Genomic DNA, 22,367 nt, shown 5'->3' on the forward strand with positions numbered 1-22,367 from the left:
TGTAGCGGCACCCTAGTTGCGGCACTGGACACCACACAAATACCACTCACACAGAAGTAAGCAGCAGGGAAGATGACAATGGCTATAATCTGGACAACTCGTGCGGTGTGAGCTAGACTCTTGACACTTGTTTTATCGTGTTCTGCAGCAGAAATAGACGTTAATTACAGTTTTCTCCGGGATGCAACCATTTTAAAATGTGTGACTAGTGGAGGCAAAATTGAAAAATTAACATAATAGACTTTTGACACTTTCCTACTTAAGCAGAAATTAATTCTATCTCCCAATTTCTGTGCGAAGTCTTTGTAACGTCTCTAATCTCAAGTCCCCGTGGGAGGGAACGGGAGGCTTTCAAGCAGCGCTTTCCCATCTTCCGGGTTTTTTTTTTAATTATGTGGTTTATTTGATGGAAGACTAAATCACTAAGCCTCCCTTTGTGCTCTCTTTCAGGCATTCTCGCTGGAAATATAAGTTCATTTACAGCAAATTAAGTTTTTAGAAGGAGAATATATTATGTTACATGAAAAGACGCTTTTCGGCAAAACTGTTTTGCTTTCACGCCCTCCCCTGCGGCATCAGGATGCGGCGTTATTGGTGGCGGTTTCGATACTGCTGTGCATCCCGGGAGATTTAAAAAACGCATTCGGAAGGGTATGAACGGATATCGGCGGCAATTTCCACCTCCCGAAACCACATTGAGATCATTAAACCGGTGGAAGATTTGAGAGAAAGAAAAAGATATAAAATTATTATTAAATAATGTAAAACCAGGCGCGCTCGGAGACCAGGAATGATAGGACACCGCGCATTTCCAGTTGTGTTAAGCAGCCTAATGAAGCACAGAGTTATTCTTTCATTATCCTAAAAATACGGCTGTGACATTTCATATGGGCGCCTTTGCAAAAGGTCACCTCCGCTCGCCTCGCTCTCTCTTTGGAGGTGCCAGCTACTGGGGAACCCTTCCGTGAAGTCTCTATTTGCCTATTCTAGGCTACCCGCAAACTTGTTTCATTGCTCACACTTGCTGTTCGGAGCGTATCGACTCTGTGCCTCCGCCGCTGTTCAATTGGTTTAGTCAGGGAGTCCGGCGCGCAGACAGAATTCTTAATGTGACATTTGCAGGCTGGTGGGTCGTTTGCAGCTGTAAAAACACAGCGGAGGACCAGCCATATAACAGGCAGAGCCAACCGCACATAAAAACCTGTTTAACTCGGTATTCCCATCTATTTGTCTGGGAACCAACATTTTATTTCTGCTCAGAGTGCTGCGGCCACCTGCGCAAATTGGACTCAACTGTTTTGGGAAATTAACAAATATGGTCAATACTTTAATGTTGGTTAAGCAGCTAGTAGGGACATCACAGGGGTGTAGCGCCGCCGTATGGAACATACTGTAGCGGTAAAGATTTGCTCCACCAACAGCTCTGTACAACTTTGCTCCTGCGTTTGGAGATCGAGACAGAGATGAAGGGCCTGATTCAGACTAGATCTTTAATCTGCAAGTAGACAGATGCAAATCCACAAAACAGCCTTTTACCACCCCCAAAATGCCGGCTTCCCATCAGTCAACCTCCTGACACACTGCGTTTACGATCCATAAGCATTATCGGTTGCTATTTGGGCTCGCGCATGTGTGAAATGCGTATAGTACGAATGCGCCGGTATTCCATGATCGCTCGATTTGCAAATTCGCTGACTGGCAGTTAGCTCTGAGTCAGCGCAGCAGCCGGGTACACAAAATGCAGAACGCAATCAGGTGCACCCGCGCAATCCTCCCACCCACGTGCAAGATCCAACCAGACAGCAGTTCTAAGTATAACGATCCAACCTAATGGTGTGTACACACGGTAGATGTACCTTAAGATCCTATCCATGATCTGGTCAGATAGGATCGTGGATAGGATCTTAAGGCACATCCGATTTGCATCCTATCTTGACTATATAGTGCAGATCTGCACTATATAGACAAGGCAGCCAAGACTTTCTGGCTTCCGATACGTGAACGCGCTTTGGGATCGGATCGGGATCGCAAGGGTTAAAACCCTTGCGATCTGCATCCGATGCCGATCTGATGTTGACTATATCGTCAACATCGGAAAGGAAATCGGACCGTGTGTACACAGCATAAGTGTCATTTTCCGCGCAAACAGTTAAACCTTTCACAAGTTATTTTTGCATTCAAAGCGCAGTTACCGGAACACGTAAGAGAAATAAAAAACTAAATTAACAGCTAATGTTGCCTCAAAGCCGGAATCCGCATTAACGCCAGCAAGCGATCCGCGCTCGCGCCGCAGCCACCATCCAAGGGTATTTTTAACAGTCTTCAATGACAATGAATCTCCAAAGGACATATAACGCTACCGCCACTGGTGAGGAGTTCCATTTTCCGCTCGTTCAGCACAGCACATCGGCCTTAGGGCTCCGGTGAAGTTAATTATCCTAATTCACCAACCACTTGCCTACAGCCACTAGAGAGCTCAGATAAACATGAATAAAACACTTGGCGAGTGATTACGACAGGCCGTTAAAGCGCAGGGGTCTGGAGACCGGGGAGCTGAGGCGGGAGATCCCAAGCACGCATTGGTGACGCAGAACACAACAGAAGATTGCCCCAGGCTATGTCTGTGGATTCCCGCGTTCCTCAGCTGCCAACGGCGATCTGTACTATACTATGTGCTTGTACTTGTCTGGCAAAATATCACATTTAACGGTTATCACTAAATCACCACAAGAACTATTGCCGCTGTGTTCCGTGTGCACCCGTGACCGCCTTGGATTTATTCTCATTATGCGCTGCACTATGGTGGTCTCATATATCACTTCTCCCCGGCCCGGCTGGACGACTCTTGGCATTGTTACGGCGCCTCTGTTTTTTTCCTTACTAAAGTGATCGCGGTGCAGACTTATTGTACCGGTCTCCGGGCTCCATAAATCACAGGAACTGCTCAAAAAGCTGTTTAAATACGGAGCAGGACAATTTGTGCTGTATGGGAGTGAATGGGAATTGCTATAAAGGGATATTTATGCACAATGCGAAATGCTGCATGTCAATGAGCCCTGCTGATGCTCGTTGCTCACCGACACGTCGGCAATCAGCACTCTGAAAGCCGCTATAATCACACTGCTATTAAAATTAACGCAATGGCATCCGGCGGCTTCCTAAACACAATGTGGTGTCACCAACACAAATGCAGTTAGGAATGAAAAAAGCGACGCAGTAAAAAACAAATCATCAACAGTAAAAATAAGCCCCGCTGTAAAAAAGCAGCCACGAGCTGAAGTGAGCAAAAAACAACCCATTCAAGTGCTCAAAAGGGACTAAATTACATTTGTGCATAGCGGCTACACCTGACCAGAATGAGCGTTAGTGTTCCTCTAGGCTGTTTTAGCTGGGCGTCCTGCTATAAGAGCCTGCTGTCTGTCCCCACCGGTGTGCACGGGGAAGCCCAGCTCCGCCATAGATGGCAAAGCCCGGCGCTTCCCCGGCAGCTCAGCGTCTTCGGCGGGGCAAGGCCTGCCCCCTTTCATGATGGCGGTGGCTGGGCTTTACGTAATGTCGGCAGCCAGGGTCCGCCCACAACAGTGACGTCGGCGAGCCCGGTCCGCCCCCCTTGTGCTACCCCTGTGCAACAGTGCCCTGCCCGCTACAGTTCCTAGAAGGAACACGAAGCGCGATATGCGCAATACAATGCAAAAATGTAATATCCCCCATGATCATTCGTCACCTTGGATGGGAGACCAGGGGTGATAAACAACTGTGTCCAGCACTTAGGCCCTTATTCAGACCTGATCGCAGTACAAATTTGTTCTCAAAATGGGCAAAACCATGTGCACTGCAGAGGCAGAAAACACGTGTTACCTGGTGTATAATCTCCGACACGGGCAGCTGGTTAGCGTACGTCACTAGGTCCGCCACCGAATCGCCATGGAAAAGCCTGAAACAAAACAAAACAAGGCTTTAATGACATGTTTGCAGTAAATAATCATCCCTATAGATCAGTAGTGAGTATGCAATCTGGTCAGCGCAGGACAAGAGCTGCAAATAGCCAGAAATTCCATAAATGCGGATAGTTTTATTTATGGTACAAGCACACACAAAATGGGGAGCACATTGCCCTCCCGTAAATCCAGCACGAGCACTGTGACAATAGAACAATTAGTGGCACTTGGTGCGTAGGGAGCAGCATGGAGGGGCGTAGGTTTTTTGGTATTTTGCAATAATTTATAGAGCTGTTCTATATAGGACTCGAGGCACTTAACAGACAGAATGAACAGGATACAATCCAGAAATAATAAGATACTGAATGGATGTACCGAAGGGAGATTAGTGAATCGCGTGCGTACCAGAAAATAATAAGATACTGAATGGATATACCGAAGGGAGATAAGTGAAACGCGTGAGTACCAGAAAATAAGATACTGAATGGATGTACCAAAGGGAGATTAGTGAAACGCGTGCGTACCAGAAAATAATAAGATACTGAATGGATATACCGAAGGGAGATTAGTGAAACGCGTGCGTACCAGAAAATAATAAGATACTGAAGGGATATACAGAAGGGAGATTAGTGAAACTTGTGAGTCCCAGAAAAGTCCTGAGTCTGTTTTTAAAAGATTCTAGAACAGGAGTCTCTGGAACAGTACAGGGAAGAGAGTTCCATAGAGTGAGTAATGCAGGGTAGATTAAGTGTAGCGCTTGGCCCCTTCGGTGCTGGGTGCGGCGGTATAAATAGTAGGCAAGTTTTGGTGTTTCAAAAAAGGGTTTACTGGTAGTAATGCAGATAATATACAAGGGTACAAATATGCATAATAACAGTAATAGGATAAATTACAGACAATGGTAACAAAACATGGGGGGTGGGGGGGGGGGAGAATGTCCCAGTCCGGTGGGTCCCCAGAGGTTGAACTGGATGCGGGGTCCGGGGTGGAACAATGGGGGTGTGCGGAGGGTGGTGGGGGATGGGTTTTTTTTTGGGGTGGGATGGCGTGTGCACAGGTGCGGCGTCCCGCTTGTCTGTGCGATGGTCTTGGAGTTTGGGGTCCTGCTGGTTTGCGTATCGTCGGTGACGTGTGTTTGCTGGTACCCGGCTTCTGCTCAGAGGTCGTTGGTGGGCGCGGGGTGCTAGGAGGTAGCTGGGGTGTGGGGGAAGTGGCTGCCTAGGTCTGGGCGCTCCGTGTGCTTCCTTCTCCCGGGCCGGATTGACTAAGTCCGGTGTCTGGCTGTGCGCCGTCTAACTTGTTAGTCGGAGGCCACGGTCAGGGGCATGGAGCGTCTGGCAGAGGTCGCGAGTGGGAGTTAGGCTGGTGTGCGTCTCCCCAGTCACGAATCCTTGCAGAGGAGGTGAGTAGCCAGGGGTCCGTCGGCAAGGATTCGCGACGGGGGAGACGCACACCAGCCTAACTCCTAATCTACCCTGCATTACGTACCCCTAATTGGACCAGTCAACCAATAAGTGAAGCAGCTAACCCCGACCACCGGTTACAGTGCGCAGGGACCCAAAAACCTAACGCTTTCCATAGAGTCAGACTTGACTTCCAACTTAATTCTGCGAGATTCTAGGCACTGTAACTTGTAATGCCAGTTATCAGGAGGCAACTTGCTGCACTTTTCATTAATCTCAAAACGCAGTCACATGACTTGTCACATGACTTACTGGAGGAAACAGTGGATCACACCACCTACAGAGGACAAGTAGGGACGTTACCTATAGCAACCGGCTTCTAGCAGTCATTTGTTTTGTACATTCTATAAAGTGATCAGAAGAATCTGATTGGTTGACATGGTTATCTTCCTTTTTCTGTGCGTCCCCAGCCCACGAATTGTGGCTTTATTCATGTATTAATTCCGCGAGTGATCGGTCAGTTGGAATAGCCGGCGGATGATGTCACTGATGGCGGAGAGAGACGCTCCACATATGCATGACATCACACATGACTGCAATGTTATTGGCTAAGAAACACCCGTTCATAGGATATTAAGTACTGCAGTACTTCCTTCCATTGCAGCTGTACAGTATGTGTGACATATAAAACAGACCGCCGCTACATCCGCCGACATATTATATCTGTTCCCTGCTACAGCGCGGCCAGAGGCTGACTACTTGTTATCACACTACAAGCTACACAACTTGGTATCACACTGCAATAAGACAGAAAGTAACGAAGTGAGATCAGACAAGAACAAGAACGCACAACCAGCAGATGATTGCAGTCACTACACGTAACGCACTCCCCGGCGGCACTAGAGGAATAGGCTGTCACACAGCTGCTGGTATTTCACACCTTGCGGAGTAACAGCTGGTCATTGAAATGGAAAGAAAAAAATGAATGTGTAAAAAGTTAACACTTTAAGCAAGCAAATATCTGTAACAGCTATAAAACACCATAGTCACATATAACACATTGATACGATGTAACACTATTAGATAAATAAGAGCAATAACCGCTAGAAAAGTTGCAGTGCCATGTATCCTAATTCTGGGGGGCTGGCTTACAAACATACAGACTTTTTTTTTATATCGGTACTATTATATCAGTGAATGTTGTAATGCAGAACTGAAAACTCTGCGGAAATAATACTTTTCTTTTATCATTGCTGTAAAAAAAAAAAAAAATAGTAAATTCAAAAAAGTCTAATGGTTTTAACGTTGCCACCTGCTGACAGTAACGCGGTAATGCTTTCCGACATTATGTTTGGTGCACACCATAAATGACAGGTAGTCTGCTTCTGACAATATGGACACAGATCAGAGCAAGGCTTTCTTTCTATGGTGACGAATATGCATTTGTTTGTCAGGGAATTGGCGTCTGGGTCTGCAAACACTTGCTGTATACACTGGGAGGAGGCTGCAAGGCGCTACATGGCTTAGGGATGGGAAACCTTCGGCCATCCAGCTGTTGTTGAACTACACATCCCAGCATGCCCTGCAACAGTTTAACCATGGGCACAAAGCAAAACTATAGCAGGGCATGATGGGATCTGTAGTTCAACAACAGCTGGAGGGCCAAAGGTTGCCCGTTCCTGCCTTAGGCGCAGAGATTTGCACACACTGGCACTCACCGCCCGGCCTCCTCTCCCCATTCTCACACCGATCACTGGCACTGATCTCCTCTCCCCATTCTCACACTGATCACTGGCACTGACTCACCAGCTTCCTCTCCCCATTCTCACACTGATCACTGGCACTGACTCACCAGTTTCCTCTCCCCATTCTCACACTGATCACTGGCACTGACTCACCAGCTTCCTCTCCCCATTCTCACACTGATCACTGGCACTGACTCCCCAGCTTCCTCTCCCCATTCTCACACCAATCACTGGCACTGACTCCCCAGATTCCTCTCCCCATTCTCACACTGATCACTGGCACTGACCCCCCGGCTTCCTCTCCCCATTCTCACACTGATCACTGGCACTGACTCCCTCTCCCCATTCTCACACTGATCACTGGCACTGACTCCCTCTCCCCATTCTCACACTGATCACTGGCTCTCACCCCCCCCCCCCCCAGCTTCCTCTCCCCATTCTCACACTGATCACTGGCACTGACTCCCCAGATTCCTCTCACCATTCTCACACTGATCACTGGCACTGACCCCCCGGCTTCCTCTCCCCATTCTCACACTGATCACTGGCACTGACTCCCTCTCCCCATTCTCACACTGATCACTGGCTCTCACCCCCCCCCAGCTTCCTCTCCCCATTCTCACACTGATCTCTGGCTCTGACCCACCCAGCTTCCTCTCACCATTTTCACACTGATCACTGGCTCTGATCCCCCCAGCTTCCTCTACCCATTCTCACACTGATCACTGGCTCTGATCCCCCCAGCTTCCTCTCACCATTCCCACACTGATCACTGGCACTGACTCCCCAGATTCCTCTCACCATTTTCACACTGATCACTGGCACTGACCCCCCGGCTTCCTCTCCCCATTCTCACACTGATCACTGGCACTGACTCCCTCTCCCCATTCTCACACTGATCACTGGCTCTCACCCCCCCTCCCCCCCCCCCCAGCTTCCTCTCCCCATTCTCACACTGATCTCTGGCTCTGACCCACCCAGCTTCCTCTCACCATTTTCACACTGATCACTGGCTCTGATCCCCCCAGCTTCCTCTCCCCATTCTCACACTGATCACTGGCTCTGATTTCCCCAGCTTCTTCTCCCCATTCTCACACTGATCACTGGCTCTGACCACCCGGCTTCCTCTCCCCATTCTCACACCGATCACTGGCTCTGACTCCCCGGATGCCTCTCCTGATTCTCACACTGATCACTGGCTCTAACCCCCCCCCCTCCGGCTTCCTCTCCCCATTTTCACACCAACTCCCTGGCTTCCTCTCCCCATTCTCACCCTGATCACTGGCACTGACTTCCCCATGGCTTCCTCTCCCCATTCTCACACTGTTAACTGGCTCTGATCCCCCCAGCTTCCTCTCCCCATTATCACACTTATCACCGCCCGGCTTCCTCTCCCCATTCTCACACTGATCACTGGCACTGACTCCCTGGCTTCCTCTCCCCATTCTCACACCGATCACTGGCTGTGACCCCGGCACCCTCACGTAATGCCTGTCCTTACATCTACCTCTGCATGCTCATTACTAGCGCGGTGCATAATTATTAGGAAAAAGTAAAATAACTAGCATCAGAGATTGGCTCGGATCTAGAATAGAACATTAGCAACTGCTGAGAATTAAAATGGTTTAACAGATTATGATCAGCACTGATTAAAATGACTTGTTGGAAACTGATGGAAGATTTCATTTGTTACACTGGAAATTAAATAGGTGTAAACCTAAAAGTGCAAATTTATTAAAAACTGTTCAAATTATTTCACCGGAACCCCGCTCTATATGGTCCGTTCAGAAACGTGACATTGTGTATATCATACAGAATATTCATGTGGTGTATATAGTATATATATAGGCATCCTTCCTGCGTTCTGTCTCTGGGCCAGATCCAGTCATTGATGCAATGTTGAGGTTATACTCTGTGGATAGATTACTGAACGCTGGGTACTGCGCTGGTGATGCCATGGTCAAGCGGTGCATGGCCACAGAGCGAATTTATCTATAAAGCTGGTGACAGGCCGGGAGCGTTTGTAGAGACTCAAATGCCGGCGCTGCAGGGGCCTAACAGCTTGCGACTATGATCCTGAATGTGGCCACAGTGTTTTACCGCCGACAGTCAGAATATCCATTATTTTCTGTACTTTGAACACAGGCAGCATATTAGACGCCTTCAGTTGGCTTCTCCATACAAACACTGATGGCTGCAACATTTGCATATTTTCGTACAGCAGATACACTCTAAATCGCAGCTATGAGGTCATATGTAGCCGCTCCTAAATCGGGCCCTCCGTGGTGATTCAAAGTAAACGTCTTATGTTCTTTATCCAATGGAAATGCTTTCTCCACCCGATGCCGCGATCGCCTTGGTTGCCAACCACATCATGACTTTCAATATTCACTTGGTGACTGAATCTGTTTAGAAGAATGTTTGAAAACCTATTTAAATGGTAGCGGTTTGTACTTCACAGACCATACATGTAGAGCACAGAAGTCACCAGTCATCCAATCCCACAACATAACCTCTCTCTGACCGTCTATCTCTCGTCCAATGGTCTTCATCGTTCCTCTACCACACCCCCTCCCAGTATGCCCCCTGCATTAACCGCAAGCAACCCCTCAATTCTGCACTATTATTAACCCTGGTGACACCACTGAGAAATAACCGGCTGAAAGTTGCTTTGTGCACACATCGCCCGTCTCCGCTGTGCGTAAGTTACAGATACACAATAATCACACAAAATGAGAACGACGATCCGCCGTGTCCAGCAGCGCGGCCTCTAATTATCTGTATTCATCACACATCGATCTGCGTTCTTCTCTGCTGCAAGTAATTAACTCAAATAAAAATTTGGAGCTCCGACTGTTATTAGTTTTGCAAATATTTATCTGAGCAGATAACACACAGATGCCAAACGGCGCTGTTTGATGTAGTCCCCGGTCCCGAGCACTCTGCAGCGATGTCTCCCAGCAATAATAACGCAAGATGAGGGCGGCGGTCTGCGCTGCTTTCAAAGCTTTCCATCTAAAAGTGCAATTTTTCCAAAGCAAATGATGCATGAGCTAAATATCAATTCCAATGTTATGAAAGAGAGATGAAAGTAATTATATGAAGCTAAAGACACCACAGATGCTGCGGGCTACAATATCTCTGATCATATCTGTATCTTAAGCAGCAGAGTTCTGCAGGATTTATATTTGAGTCTCTTAAAGTGAACGGCTTGCTCACATACAGGGCACACAGGGAAAAAGAGTATAGGCCCGATTCAGAGTTAATTGCTGTTGTGCGAATTCGCAAGCCGGACAATTACCGAAAGACTGCACATACGCACGAGTTGCAGTACGCATGTGTGATACCAAACAGCAACAAAAAAGAATGAACCCATTCGCAACCCTGTCGCTCTGAGTCAGAGAAAGCTGCTATTTCTGGGTAGTTATCTTCAGTTTTCTGGGTGTGCCAGAGAAACCGCAAGCGTGCCCAGTTGTTTCCAGGGAGGGTATGTGATGCCAGCGCCGGCCTTGATCAGCACTGAGGGCACCGTTTCTATTTACAACTAATGAGGACAGCATGGAGTCCGTGTAAAACAGGAGAATGTGACATTAGCGCGGATCTGCAGGATAACGTTAAACGATATTATCACGCGTATCATGTAGTGTGTACCCGCTGTATCATTATCTGTGCACGCTTCCTACCAGCATGGGTTTACACGCGCGTTCTTAGTAACAACCCGCTGAAGCAGTGTCATCATGATCTCCTAGTGACAGGACAACGGTGTTATGAAATAAGATGTAGCCATTGTGGTCCTGATATAGAAATATTACAGACTGAGTGGGCGGCACGCGGCTCCCTGTCCCGTCCCGATCTCCCCGCGGTCTTTCGCAGCGCCTAGTCAGTCAAGGCTTACACCACAGCTGCACATGGGGGTGGGTTTCATCAGATGTTGGGTGATTGCAAATTAACTTTGTGAAATGGTTAAAAACGTATGTCCGTTACATATGACCATTTATGTGCAGACTTTGTACCTGTTGGTCTTTTCTACCGTCAAACTTTTGTCCTTGTTACAGGCTGCATTAGAACACGGACAGTTAGGAGCTGACAGACTTTATCTCCAGCTACTTTATTGCTCTCCGAAGCTTAGTACATGTGCCCCTATGGGTTGAATGAATGAAGCAGTGGAGAGAGGAGAGAACTGGACCATTGGATAAATGATCTATAAGAACCAATCAGCTTCTACCTATCATTTTATAGAATGTAATTAATAAATGCTATATCAAAGGTGCTATGGGCGATGTCTTCCCTGTCCATATCTCATCTCTTTTCATTGCTGGATGCATTAATGGACAGCCCCGCCTGTGCGCAGATCTGAATCAGGCCCACAATGGCTTTCAGCGATGAACCCTTTTCCAGCATTTGGTCAGTGGAGGTTCTGGCTCAGAAGTCGCCGCAGACTAATTCATGTTACGGGCAGAAATCCGCACAGGCGTGTGCTTCAGCCGCAGCACTTCTGTGAGTGCCGATACCCGACGCCAATGCTCATGCATATTATTCTGCAGGTTGCGCAGACCAAACCCTGCGAGAAAGGAAAGGAAACACCCGCTACTCAGCAGATCGCGTCTGTCGGACGCCAGGCTACTGTACATCCATGTTTATTTGAAAGAGAACTCAACTTTCAATCAATATCATCATCTTCAAGGCAGATTTCTTTTCATCGCCCGGAGATACAAAACAGACGTGCCATGTAGATGGAATCCTACAGACCACAGCTTAGCGGAGGCTGCAGACATTAATAAAAGAGCCCGAGGGCCAGCTATGATGAAGGACAGGTGCTGACCTCCTTAATCAGTTTCTGTTTTAAATATGCTGCTTATAAAACATAAGCTACATTGGTCTCTCGTCTTATCCGGAGCGGACGTAGGGATCTTACACAGCCCCACACTCCCGCTACAATCCTGACTACATTACGCATAGCTGGCGGGGCTATATAGCTCTGGGGCATACCGAATACTCCAGCATTAACTCCAATGAGCTGTTTCCAGCCTTCGCTCTCTGCAGGCGCCGCGCTACCTGACCACACAGCAGGAGAGCTCCAAAGGATAGACGAATCCGACCAAGGGATAGTGCTCTACAGCAGAAAAAATACAATAATGATCTCACATCAACACTGATTTATGGAGGTGCCAGACACCGCAGCCATGTACAGTCAGCAATACACAAAACACAACAAATTAGCATGGGAACGAGCCAGTTACTGTACATCATACAGGTACGTCTAAGGACAAGTGCGCAGAGACACCGTACAAGAGATCACAGAAAGCAGCAATTACACCGAGACACAAAGCAGAACATACAGACACAAGGCCAGGAGGACGCTGCTCCTTATAGATAACAGATGTAGGGGAACCAGCAGACACAATAGGGGTGATAGAGCGGGAGGAGGAGGTGGATTTAGGATGGACAGTGTCTACAAGCACAGGGTTATGGATGGATGGATCGACAGCAGGAATGCCTAATTAAAAATATAAATCCCTGCTCCGCAAAGCGGCTGTGCTGCACATTAACTTACATATGAAATGGTGAGAGGTGCGGCTGGGAGTGAGGCCGGAGGCAGGGGTGCCTCCAAAATGTGGTCCGACGGCCAGGTGTGGGGGTAACGCCGGAAGCAAGTGGACGGCATTGGCGCGGCCTGGTTGACAGGGTCAAAAGGTCAACATTCAAAAGGTTGACATGAGGTTTCAAAAAACTTTTGTTAATGTCGACACCTGACAATATTGACCCTCAATTAGTCTAATGCATGGGTCCTCAAACTGCGGCCCTCCAGATGTTGTGAAACTACAAATCCCAGCATGCATTGCCACAGTTTTGCTATAAGGGAGTGTTAAAACTGTGGCAAGGCATGCTGGGATTTGTAGTTTCACAACATCTGGAGGGCCGCAGTTTGAGGACCCATGGTCTAATGCTTCGGCCGCCATGCTTTGGGCACTATTGTGAAAAAATCATGTCAACCTTGTGGCCCTGTCGCATGTTGACCGATTGATGGACTATGTAGACACTGTAGATCTATCAGCTGGATACACAAACCCAGAAAAGCAAGTTCTCAGGAGAGCGCTTGGAAGACTGGAGGTCGAGGAAGAGAGTGGTCAGGTTGGCGCCATGTCCTACACAGCCCGGTGTACGGGATTCTATAGGAGTGATGCGGGGGGGGGTTGGCCATTGGCAGTACACAGTAGGGGTGTAGAAGGATATGGAGGATTTCCTGACCAACTCAGAGAAGTAGAAGGGGGGGGGGGGGGGGGCTTTGTACAGAGCGTTGTTGAGAGTATTGTACATGGAAATGGGAATTCACAGAGGACTTTACAGAGACCCAGCAGAAGAGCAAAGTTAGTGAGGTCACCAGAGGCCACAATATTGGACAGGTAAGGAAAGATGAAATAAAACAGAAGATACATGATGGTATAAAAGTCACTGGTTGCTATGGGCAACAACCTAATTTCAATAGAACTGGCATCTCAGTAAATGTACCTAAATGCCAATAAGCTATTTGCTCACAAACTCAGGAGAATGGACAGAAACATTCAGTGAAACGCTTTAAATCAAATAGGTCCAACTACAGGACATTGTCTGAGTGACCGTTGTCCATTTTCAGATTTGGGAAACAATTTGCTCACATCCAGTACCAGGTTTTTATTCCATCCAACCAACTAGTTGGATGGTTGGGGGGAAAGTTGGTCTGATGTGTGGCCAGCATTAAGACTTATAAATTTATACAATATGTAAGGTGTGAGGTGATTTTTATGGGCGGGATTTGGGTACCCCTGAATTGATGTAGCCGGGCTGCTTCAGGACATCAAAATAGAACACTTATTTTAGTACTGTATAGCACTTTTATTGTTTAATTTTTACATAGATTACATTTTTCACATAATTATATTTTTCTTCAATAAACTCCTAACACCGGCAGTAGCTGCTCTTCTCTATCTAACACCTGCAGTAGCTGCTCTTCTCTATCTTACACTCCTCCTAACACCTGCAGTAGCTGCTCTTATCTAACACATGCAGTAGCCGCTCTTCTCTATCTAACACTCCTCCTAACACCTGCAGTTACTGCTCTTATCTAACACTCCTAACACATGCAGTAGCCGCTCTTCTCTATCTTACACTCCTCCTAACACCTGCAGTAGCTGCTCTTATCTAACACATGCAGTAGCCGCTCTTCTCTATCTAACACTCCTCCTAACACCTGCAGTAACTGCTCTTATCTAACACTCCTAACACATGCAGTAGCCGCTCTTCTCTATCTTACACTCCTCCTAACACCTGCAGTAGCTGCTCTTATCTAACACATGCAGTAGCCGCTCTTCTCTATCTAACACTCCTCCTAACACCTGCAGTAACTGCTCTTATCTAACACTCCTAACACATGCAGTAGCCGCTCTTCTCTATCTAACACTCCTCCTAACACCTGCAGTAGCTGCTCTTCTCTATCTACCACTCCTAACACCTGCAGTAGCTGCTCTTCTCTATCTAACACCTGCAGTAGCTGCTCTTCTCTATCTTACACTCCTCCTAACACCTGCAGTAGCTGCTCTTATCTAACACATGCAGTAGCCGCTCTTCTCTATCTAACACTCCTCCTAACACCTGCAGTTACTGCTCTTATCTAACACTCCTAACACATGCAGTAGCCGCTCTTCTCTATCTTACACTCCTCCTAACACCTGCAGTAGCTGCTCTTATCTAACACATGCAGTAGCCGCTCTTCTCTATCTAACACTCCTCCTAACACCTGCAGTTACTGCTCTTATCTAACACTCCTAACACATGCAGTAGCCACACGCCAGAGTGGACACATGCAGTAGCCGCTCTTCTCATCTAACACTCTCTAACACTGGCAGTTTACTTCTTATCTAACACTCCTAACACATGCAGTAGCCAAGTTACTGCTCTTATCTAACACTCCTAACACATGCAGTAGCCGCTCTTCTCTATCTTACACTCCTCCTAACACCTGCAGTAGCTGCTCTTATCTAACACATGCAGTAGCCGCTCTTCTCTATCTAACACTCCTCCTAACACCTGCAGTAACTGCTCTTATCTAACACTCCTAACACATGCAGTAGCCGCTCTTCTCTATCTTACACTCCTCCTAACACCTGCAGTAGCTGCTCTTATCTAACACATGCAGTAGCCGCTCTTCTCTATCTAACACTCCTCCTAACACCTGCAGTAACTGCTCTTATCTAACACTCCTAACACATGCAGTAGCCGCTCTTCTCTATCTAACACTCCTCCTAACACCTGCAGTAGCTGCTCTTCTCTATCTACCACTCCTAACACCTGCAGTAGCTGCTCTTCTCTATCTAACACCTGCAGTAGCTGCTCTTCTCTATCTTACACTCCTCCTAACACCTGCAGTAGCTGCTCTTATCTAACACATGCAGTAGCCGCTCTTCTCTATCTAACACTCCTCCTAACACCTGCAGTTACTGCTCTTATCTAACACTCCTAACACATGCAGTAGCCGCTCTTCTCTATCTTACACTCCTCCTAACACCTGCAGTAGCTGCTCTTATCTAACACATGCAGTAGCCGCTCTTCTCTATCTAACACTCCTCCTAACACCTGCAGTAACTGCTCTTATCTAACACTCCTAACACATGCAGTAGCCGCTCTTCTCTATCTTACACTCCTCCTAACACCTGCAGTAGCTGCTCTTATCTAACACATGCAGTAGCCGCTCTTCTCTATCTAACACTCCTCCTAACACCTGCAGTAACTGCTCTTATCTAACACTCCTAACACATGCAGTAGCCGCTCTTCTCTATCTAACACTCCTCCTAACACCTGCAGTAGCTGCTCTTCTCTATCTAAAACTACTAACACCTGCAGTAGCTGCCCTTCTCTATCTAACACTCCTAACACCTGCAGTAGCTGCTCTTATCTAACACATGCAGTAGCCACTCTTCTCTATCTAACACTCCTCCTAACACCTGCAGTAACTGCTCTTATCTAACACATGCAGTAGCTGCTCTTCTCTATCTAAAACTACTAACACCTGCAGTAGCTGCCCTTCTCTATCTAACACTCCTTACACCTGCAGTAGCTGCTCTTATCTAACACATGCAGTAGCCGCTCTTCTCTATCTAACACTCCTCCTAACACCTGCAGTAGCTGCTCTTCTCTATCTAAAACTACTAACACCTGCAGTAGCTGCCCTTCTCTATCTAACACTCCTAACATGCAGTAGCTGCTCTTCTTTATATGACACTACCACCTGCAGTAGCTGCTCTTCTTTATATAACACTACCACCTGCAGTAGCTGCTCTTCTCTACCTAACACATGCAGTAGCTGCTCTTCTCTACCTAACACATGCAGTAGCTGCTCTTCTCTACCTAACACATGCAGTAGCTGCTCTTCTCTATCTAACACATGCAGTAGCTGCGCTTCTCTACCTAACACTGCTAACACATGCAGTAACTGCTCCTATCTATATAACACTCCTAACATGCAGTTGCTGCTCTTCTCTACCTAACACTCCTAACACCTGCAGTAGCTGCTCTTCTCTACCTAACACATGCAGTAGCTGCTCTTCTCTACCTAACACTCCTAACACCTGCAGTAGCCGCTCTTCTCTATCTAACACTACTAACACCTGCAGTAGCTGCTCTTCTCTATCTAACACTCCTAACACCTGCAGTAGCTGCCCTTATCCTAACACTCCAAACACCTGCAGTAGCCGCTCTTCTCTATCTAATACTCCTAACATGCAGTAGCTGCTTTTCTTTACCTAACACATGCAGTAGCCGCTCTTCTCTATTTAACACTCCTAACACATGCAGTAGCCGCTCTTCTCTATTTAACACTCCTAACACATGCAGTAGCTGCTCTTATCTATTTAACACTGATAACACCTGCAATAACTGCTCCTATCTATCTAACACTCCTAACATGCAGTAGCTGCTCTTCTTTATATAACACTACCACCTGCAGTAGCTGCTCTTCTTTATATAACACTACCACCTGCAGTAGCTGCTCTTCTCTACCTAACACATGCAGTAGCTGCTCTTCTCTATCTAACACATGCAGTAGCTGCTCTTCTCTATCTAACACATGCAGTAGCTGCTCTTCTCTATCTAACACATGCAGTAGCTGCTCTTCTCTATCTAACACATGCAGTAGCTGCTCTTCTCTAACACATGCAGTAGCTGCTCTTCTCTATCTAACACATGCAGTAGCTGCTCTTTTCTATCTAACGCCTGCAGTAGCTGCTCTTCTCTATCTAACACCTGCAGTAGCTGCTCTTTTCTATCTAACGCCTGCAGTAGCTGCTCTTCTCTATCTAACACCTGCAGTAGCTGCTCTTCTCTATATAACACTCCTAACACATGCAGTAGCTGCTCCTATCTATATAACACTCTAGTGTTCACTCTAGAATTTTTTTAGGGCAGGGTGCTGACCACAGGAAGGGCACATTTTTCAATCGCGAGGGCACATTTTTCACTCGCGAGGGCACATTTTAATTTAAAAGGTCAAAATGGTGACACCTGAGCTACAAACAATCAGCACGTTTATGATACAGTATATAATCCACCTTGTGACACCTGAAGGGCATCTTGTGACACCAGAGCGTCACACCATCAGCACATTTATGCTATATAATCCATCTTGTGACACCGGAGCGTCACACCATCAGCACATTTATGCTATATAATCCATCTTGTGACACCGGAGCGTCACGCCATCAGCACATTTATGCTATATAACCATCCTGTGACACCTGAGCGTCACACCATCAGCACATTTATGCTATATAATCCATCTTGTGACACCTGAGCGTCACACCATTACCACATTTATGCTATATAATCCCCCTTGTGACACCGGAGCGTCACGCCATCAGCACATTTATGCTCTATAACCATCTTGTGACACCTGAGTGTCACACCATCAGCACATTTATGCTCTATAACCATCTTGTGACACCTGAGCGTCACACCATCAGCACATTTATGCTATATAATCCATCCTGTGACACCTGAGCGTCACACCATCAGCACATTAATGCTATATAACCATCCTCTGACACCTGAGCGCCACACCATCAGCACATTTATGCTATATAACCCATCCTGTGACACCTGAGGGTCACACCATCAGCACATTTATGCTATATAATCCATCTTGTGACACCGGAGCGTCACACCATCAGCACATTTATGCTATATAATCCATCTTGTGACACCTGAGCGTCACACCATCAGCACATTTATGCTATATAACCCATCTTGTGACACCTGAGCGTCACGCCATCAGCACATTTATGCTATATAAACCATCCTGTGCCCCCGGAGCGTCACACCATCAGCACATTTATGCTATATAACCCATCTTGTGACACCTGAGCGTCACACCATCAGCACATTTATGCTATATAACCCATCTTGTGACACCTGAGCGTCACACCATCAGCACATTTATGCTATATAAACCATCCTGTGACACCGGAGCGTCACACCATCAGCACATTTATGCTATATAACCCATCTTGTGACACCTGAGCGTCACACCATCAGCACATTTATGCTATATAACCCATCTTGTGACACCTGAGCGTCAAGCCATCAGCACATTTATGCTATATAACCCATCTTGTGACACCTGAGCGTCACACCATCGGCACATTTATGCTATATAACCCATCTTGTGACAACTGAGCATCACGCCATCAGCACATTTATGCTATATAATCCATCTTGTGACACCTGAGCGTCACACCATTAGCACATTTATGCTATATAATCCCCCTTGTGACACCGGAGCGTCACGCCATCAGCACATTTATGCTCTATAACCATCTTGTGACACCTGAGCGTCACACCATCAGCACATTTATGCTCTATAACCATCTTGTGACACCTGAGCGTCACACCATCAGCACATTTATGCTATATAATCCATCCTGTGACACCTGAGCGTCACACCATCAGCAGATTTATGCTATATAATCCATCCTGTGACACCGGAGCGTCACACCATCAGCACATTTATGCTATATAACCATCTTGTGACACCTGAGCGTCACACCATCAGCACATTTATGCTATATAACCCATCTTGTGACACCTGAGCGTCAAGCCATCAGCACATTTATGCTATATAACCATCTTGTGACACCTGAGAGCGTCACACCATCGGCACATTTATGCTATATAACCCATCTTGTGACAACTGAGCGTCACGCCATCAGCACATTTATGCTATATAATCCATCTTGTGACACCTGAGCGTCACACCATCAGCACATTTATGCTATATAATCCATCTTGTGACACCGGAGCGTCACGCCATCAGCACATTTATGCTTTATAATCCATCTTGTGACACCGGAGCGTCACGCCATCAGCACATTTATGCTATATAACCCATCTTGTGACACCGGAGCGTCACACCATCAGCACATTTATGCTATATAACCATCTTGTGAAACCGGAGCATCACACTATCAGCACATTTATGCTATATAACCCATCCTGTGACACCTGAGCGTCACACCATCAGCACATTTATGCTATATAACCCATCTTGTGACACCTGAGCGTCACACCATCAGCACATTTATGCTATATAACCCATCCTGTGACACCTGAGCGTCACACCATCAGCACATTTATGCTATATAACCATCTTGTGACACCTGAGCATCACACCATCAGCACATTTATGCTATATAACCATCTTGTGACACCTGAGCATCACACCATCGGCACATTTATGCTATATAACCCATCCTGTGACACCTGAGAGCGTCACACCATCAGCACATTTATGCTATATAACCATCTTGTGACACCTGAGCGTCACACCATCAGCACATTTATGCTATATAACCATCTTGTGACACCTGAGCGTCACACCATCAGCACATTTATGCTATATAACCATCCTGTGACACCTGAGCGTCACACCATCAGCACATTTATGCTATATAACCCATCCTGTGACACCTGAGCGTCACACCATCAGCACATTTATGCTATATAACCATCTTGTGACACCTGAGCGTCACACCATCAGCACATTTATGCTATATAACCCATCTTGTGACACCTGAGCGTCACACCATCAGCACATTTATGCTATATAACCCATCCTGTGACACCTGAGCGTCACACCATCAGCACATTTATGCTATATAACCATCTTGTGACACCTGAGCGTCACACCATCAGCACATTTATGCTATATAACCCATCTTGTGACACCTGAGCGTCACACCATCAGCACATTTATGCTATATAACCATCTTGTGACACCTGAGCGTCACACCATCAGCACATTTATGCTATATAACCATCCTGTGACACCTGAGCGTCACACCATCAGCACATTTATGCTATATAACCATCCTGTGACACCTGAGCGTCACACCATCAGCACATTTATGCTATATAACCATCTTGTGACACCTGAGCGTCACACCATCAGCACATTTATGCTATATAACCATCTTGTGACACCTGAGCGTCACACCATCAGCACATTTATGCTATATAACCCATCCTGTGACACCTGAGCGTCACACCATCAGCACATTTATGCTATATAACCCATCCTGTGACACCTGAGCGTCACACCATCAGCACATTTATGCTATATAACCCATCCTGTGACACCTGAGCGTCACACCATCAGCACATTTATGCTATATAACCCATCTTGTGACACCTGAGCTTCAAACCATCACTCAGCAAAGTAATTTATGCTATATGTATAGCAATGTTTTCTAATCTTGACAAACACCAATAGTGAGACGAGTCATTCCAAAACAGTCAATAACAATTAAAAACCTTTTAATCGGCTTAACACAAAATGAAAATTGTATTCTATTGTCAATGTCCACTTAAAAATACAGTTCTCTTTCCAATACAATAAAGTAGATAGCTCCTATATGGATATGGTTATTTGTACTGAGCAGCTAGTGCTTTTGGGCATTGATTTGTTTTGTTCAGTCATTGGTACAAATCCATTGATCACCACCTCCCAGCCCCCTCTGCCCGCACCAAACCCCAAAAAATAATTACAAGCATTGTAATAGGGCTGGACCCACCGAACCAAACACCAAATGAAAAAGTGCAAGCATTGTAATAGGGAAGATTTTTATTTCAATAGCTATCCTCTAGTAAAACTCTGTGTGTCCCGAGTGCTGGCTGGTGGGGCAGTGTGGGTGGTGGGGTCACCAGGACTGTATACCAATACAGTCCACTTGCGGTGCTTCCATCTGTTGCAGAGGGGTAGAACTATGTATTTATCTAATCTCTCATATTGGCATTTCAATCTTTATTTCTCCCCCTTTACACACATTCTCTCTTTTGTATTTCATTGTCTCTCATACTGTATATATATATCCATACACTGCCGCTCTCATATATACAGGTCCTACATACACTGCTTCTCACATACATACATACATACATACATACATACTCAGGGCCGGACTGGGACCAGAAATAGGCCCTGGCATTTTTGAGCACACAGGCCCACCATTAGTAGGCGGGACCCTTGCGCGGCAAAGCTGCGCTGTGAAAAGGAGGCGTGGCATCACAAAAAGTAGCATTACACCTTGTGGCACACACCGTTATGCCCATTACACAGTATATACAGCATAACAGCACATAGCCCCTCCACATATAATACAGCCCATAGGTCCCACCACAGATAATTATACATCCCATAGCCGCTCCACATATAATACAGAACATAGGTCCCCCCCACATATAATACAGCACATATGTCCCACTCACAGATAATTATTCAGCATATAGCCCCTCCACATATAAGATCAGTCCCTACACTACACTACTGATACCTTTATACCCTACACTATGTTAATGATCCCTCGCAGACCGGCCGGGAACAGCGAGTGTAGCTGCTCCAGGCAGCTGACATTTTCTATAATAACAGTAAGTCGGGAGTTAAAACATGTTTAAACTCCCTACCTCTAATGCGGGGAGGGAGGCTGAAGACTGTGGAAGGAGCTGGCGGCAGTTATATGGAAGCCGCGTCTCCCTCCGGTCTGGTCCAGCGGTGACATCACTCGTTAGCGCAGCTTGATGACGGGCTGGGCGGGGAGGAAGCGGTTGGTCCACGGAACTTTGCTGCTTATAATAAGCAGATAATAATAAGCAGATTATTTTCACACCTTGTTACGCAGGGACAAAACCAGCGTGCAAGAGCTGGGGGAGTAGCTGCACAAAAATCGGCCCACAAGGCCATCGGCCCTTCTGGCATTTGC

General features: G+C 46.6%; 1 protein-coding gene across 2 annotated transcripts in view; it reads right to left on the reverse strand.

Annotated features, from left to right (window-relative positions):
* Positions 1-22,367, reverse strand: part of PIGK (phosphatidylinositol glycan anchor biosynthesis class K) — a 115,619-nt gene that overhangs the window by 20,065 nt on the left and 73,187 nt on the right. For both annotated transcript variants that reach the window (XR_014454546.1, XM_083157788.1), the window contains exon 10: positions 3,859-3,934. Coding sequence is in view for 1 of the 2 variants with exons in the window: in XM_083157788.1 (XP_083013914.1) it covers positions 3,859-3,934 (76 nt within the window). In the remaining variant the exon portion in view is untranslated. The remainder of the gene's footprint in view (positions 1-3,858; positions 3,935-22,367) is intronic.

Source organism: Crinia signifera, chromosome 8, assembly GCF_055691185.1.
Source record: "Crinia signifera chromosome 8, ASM5569118v1, whole genome shotgun sequence".
Lineage (NCBI taxonomy): Eukaryota > Metazoa > Chordata > Amphibia > Anura > Myobatrachidae > Crinia > Crinia signifera.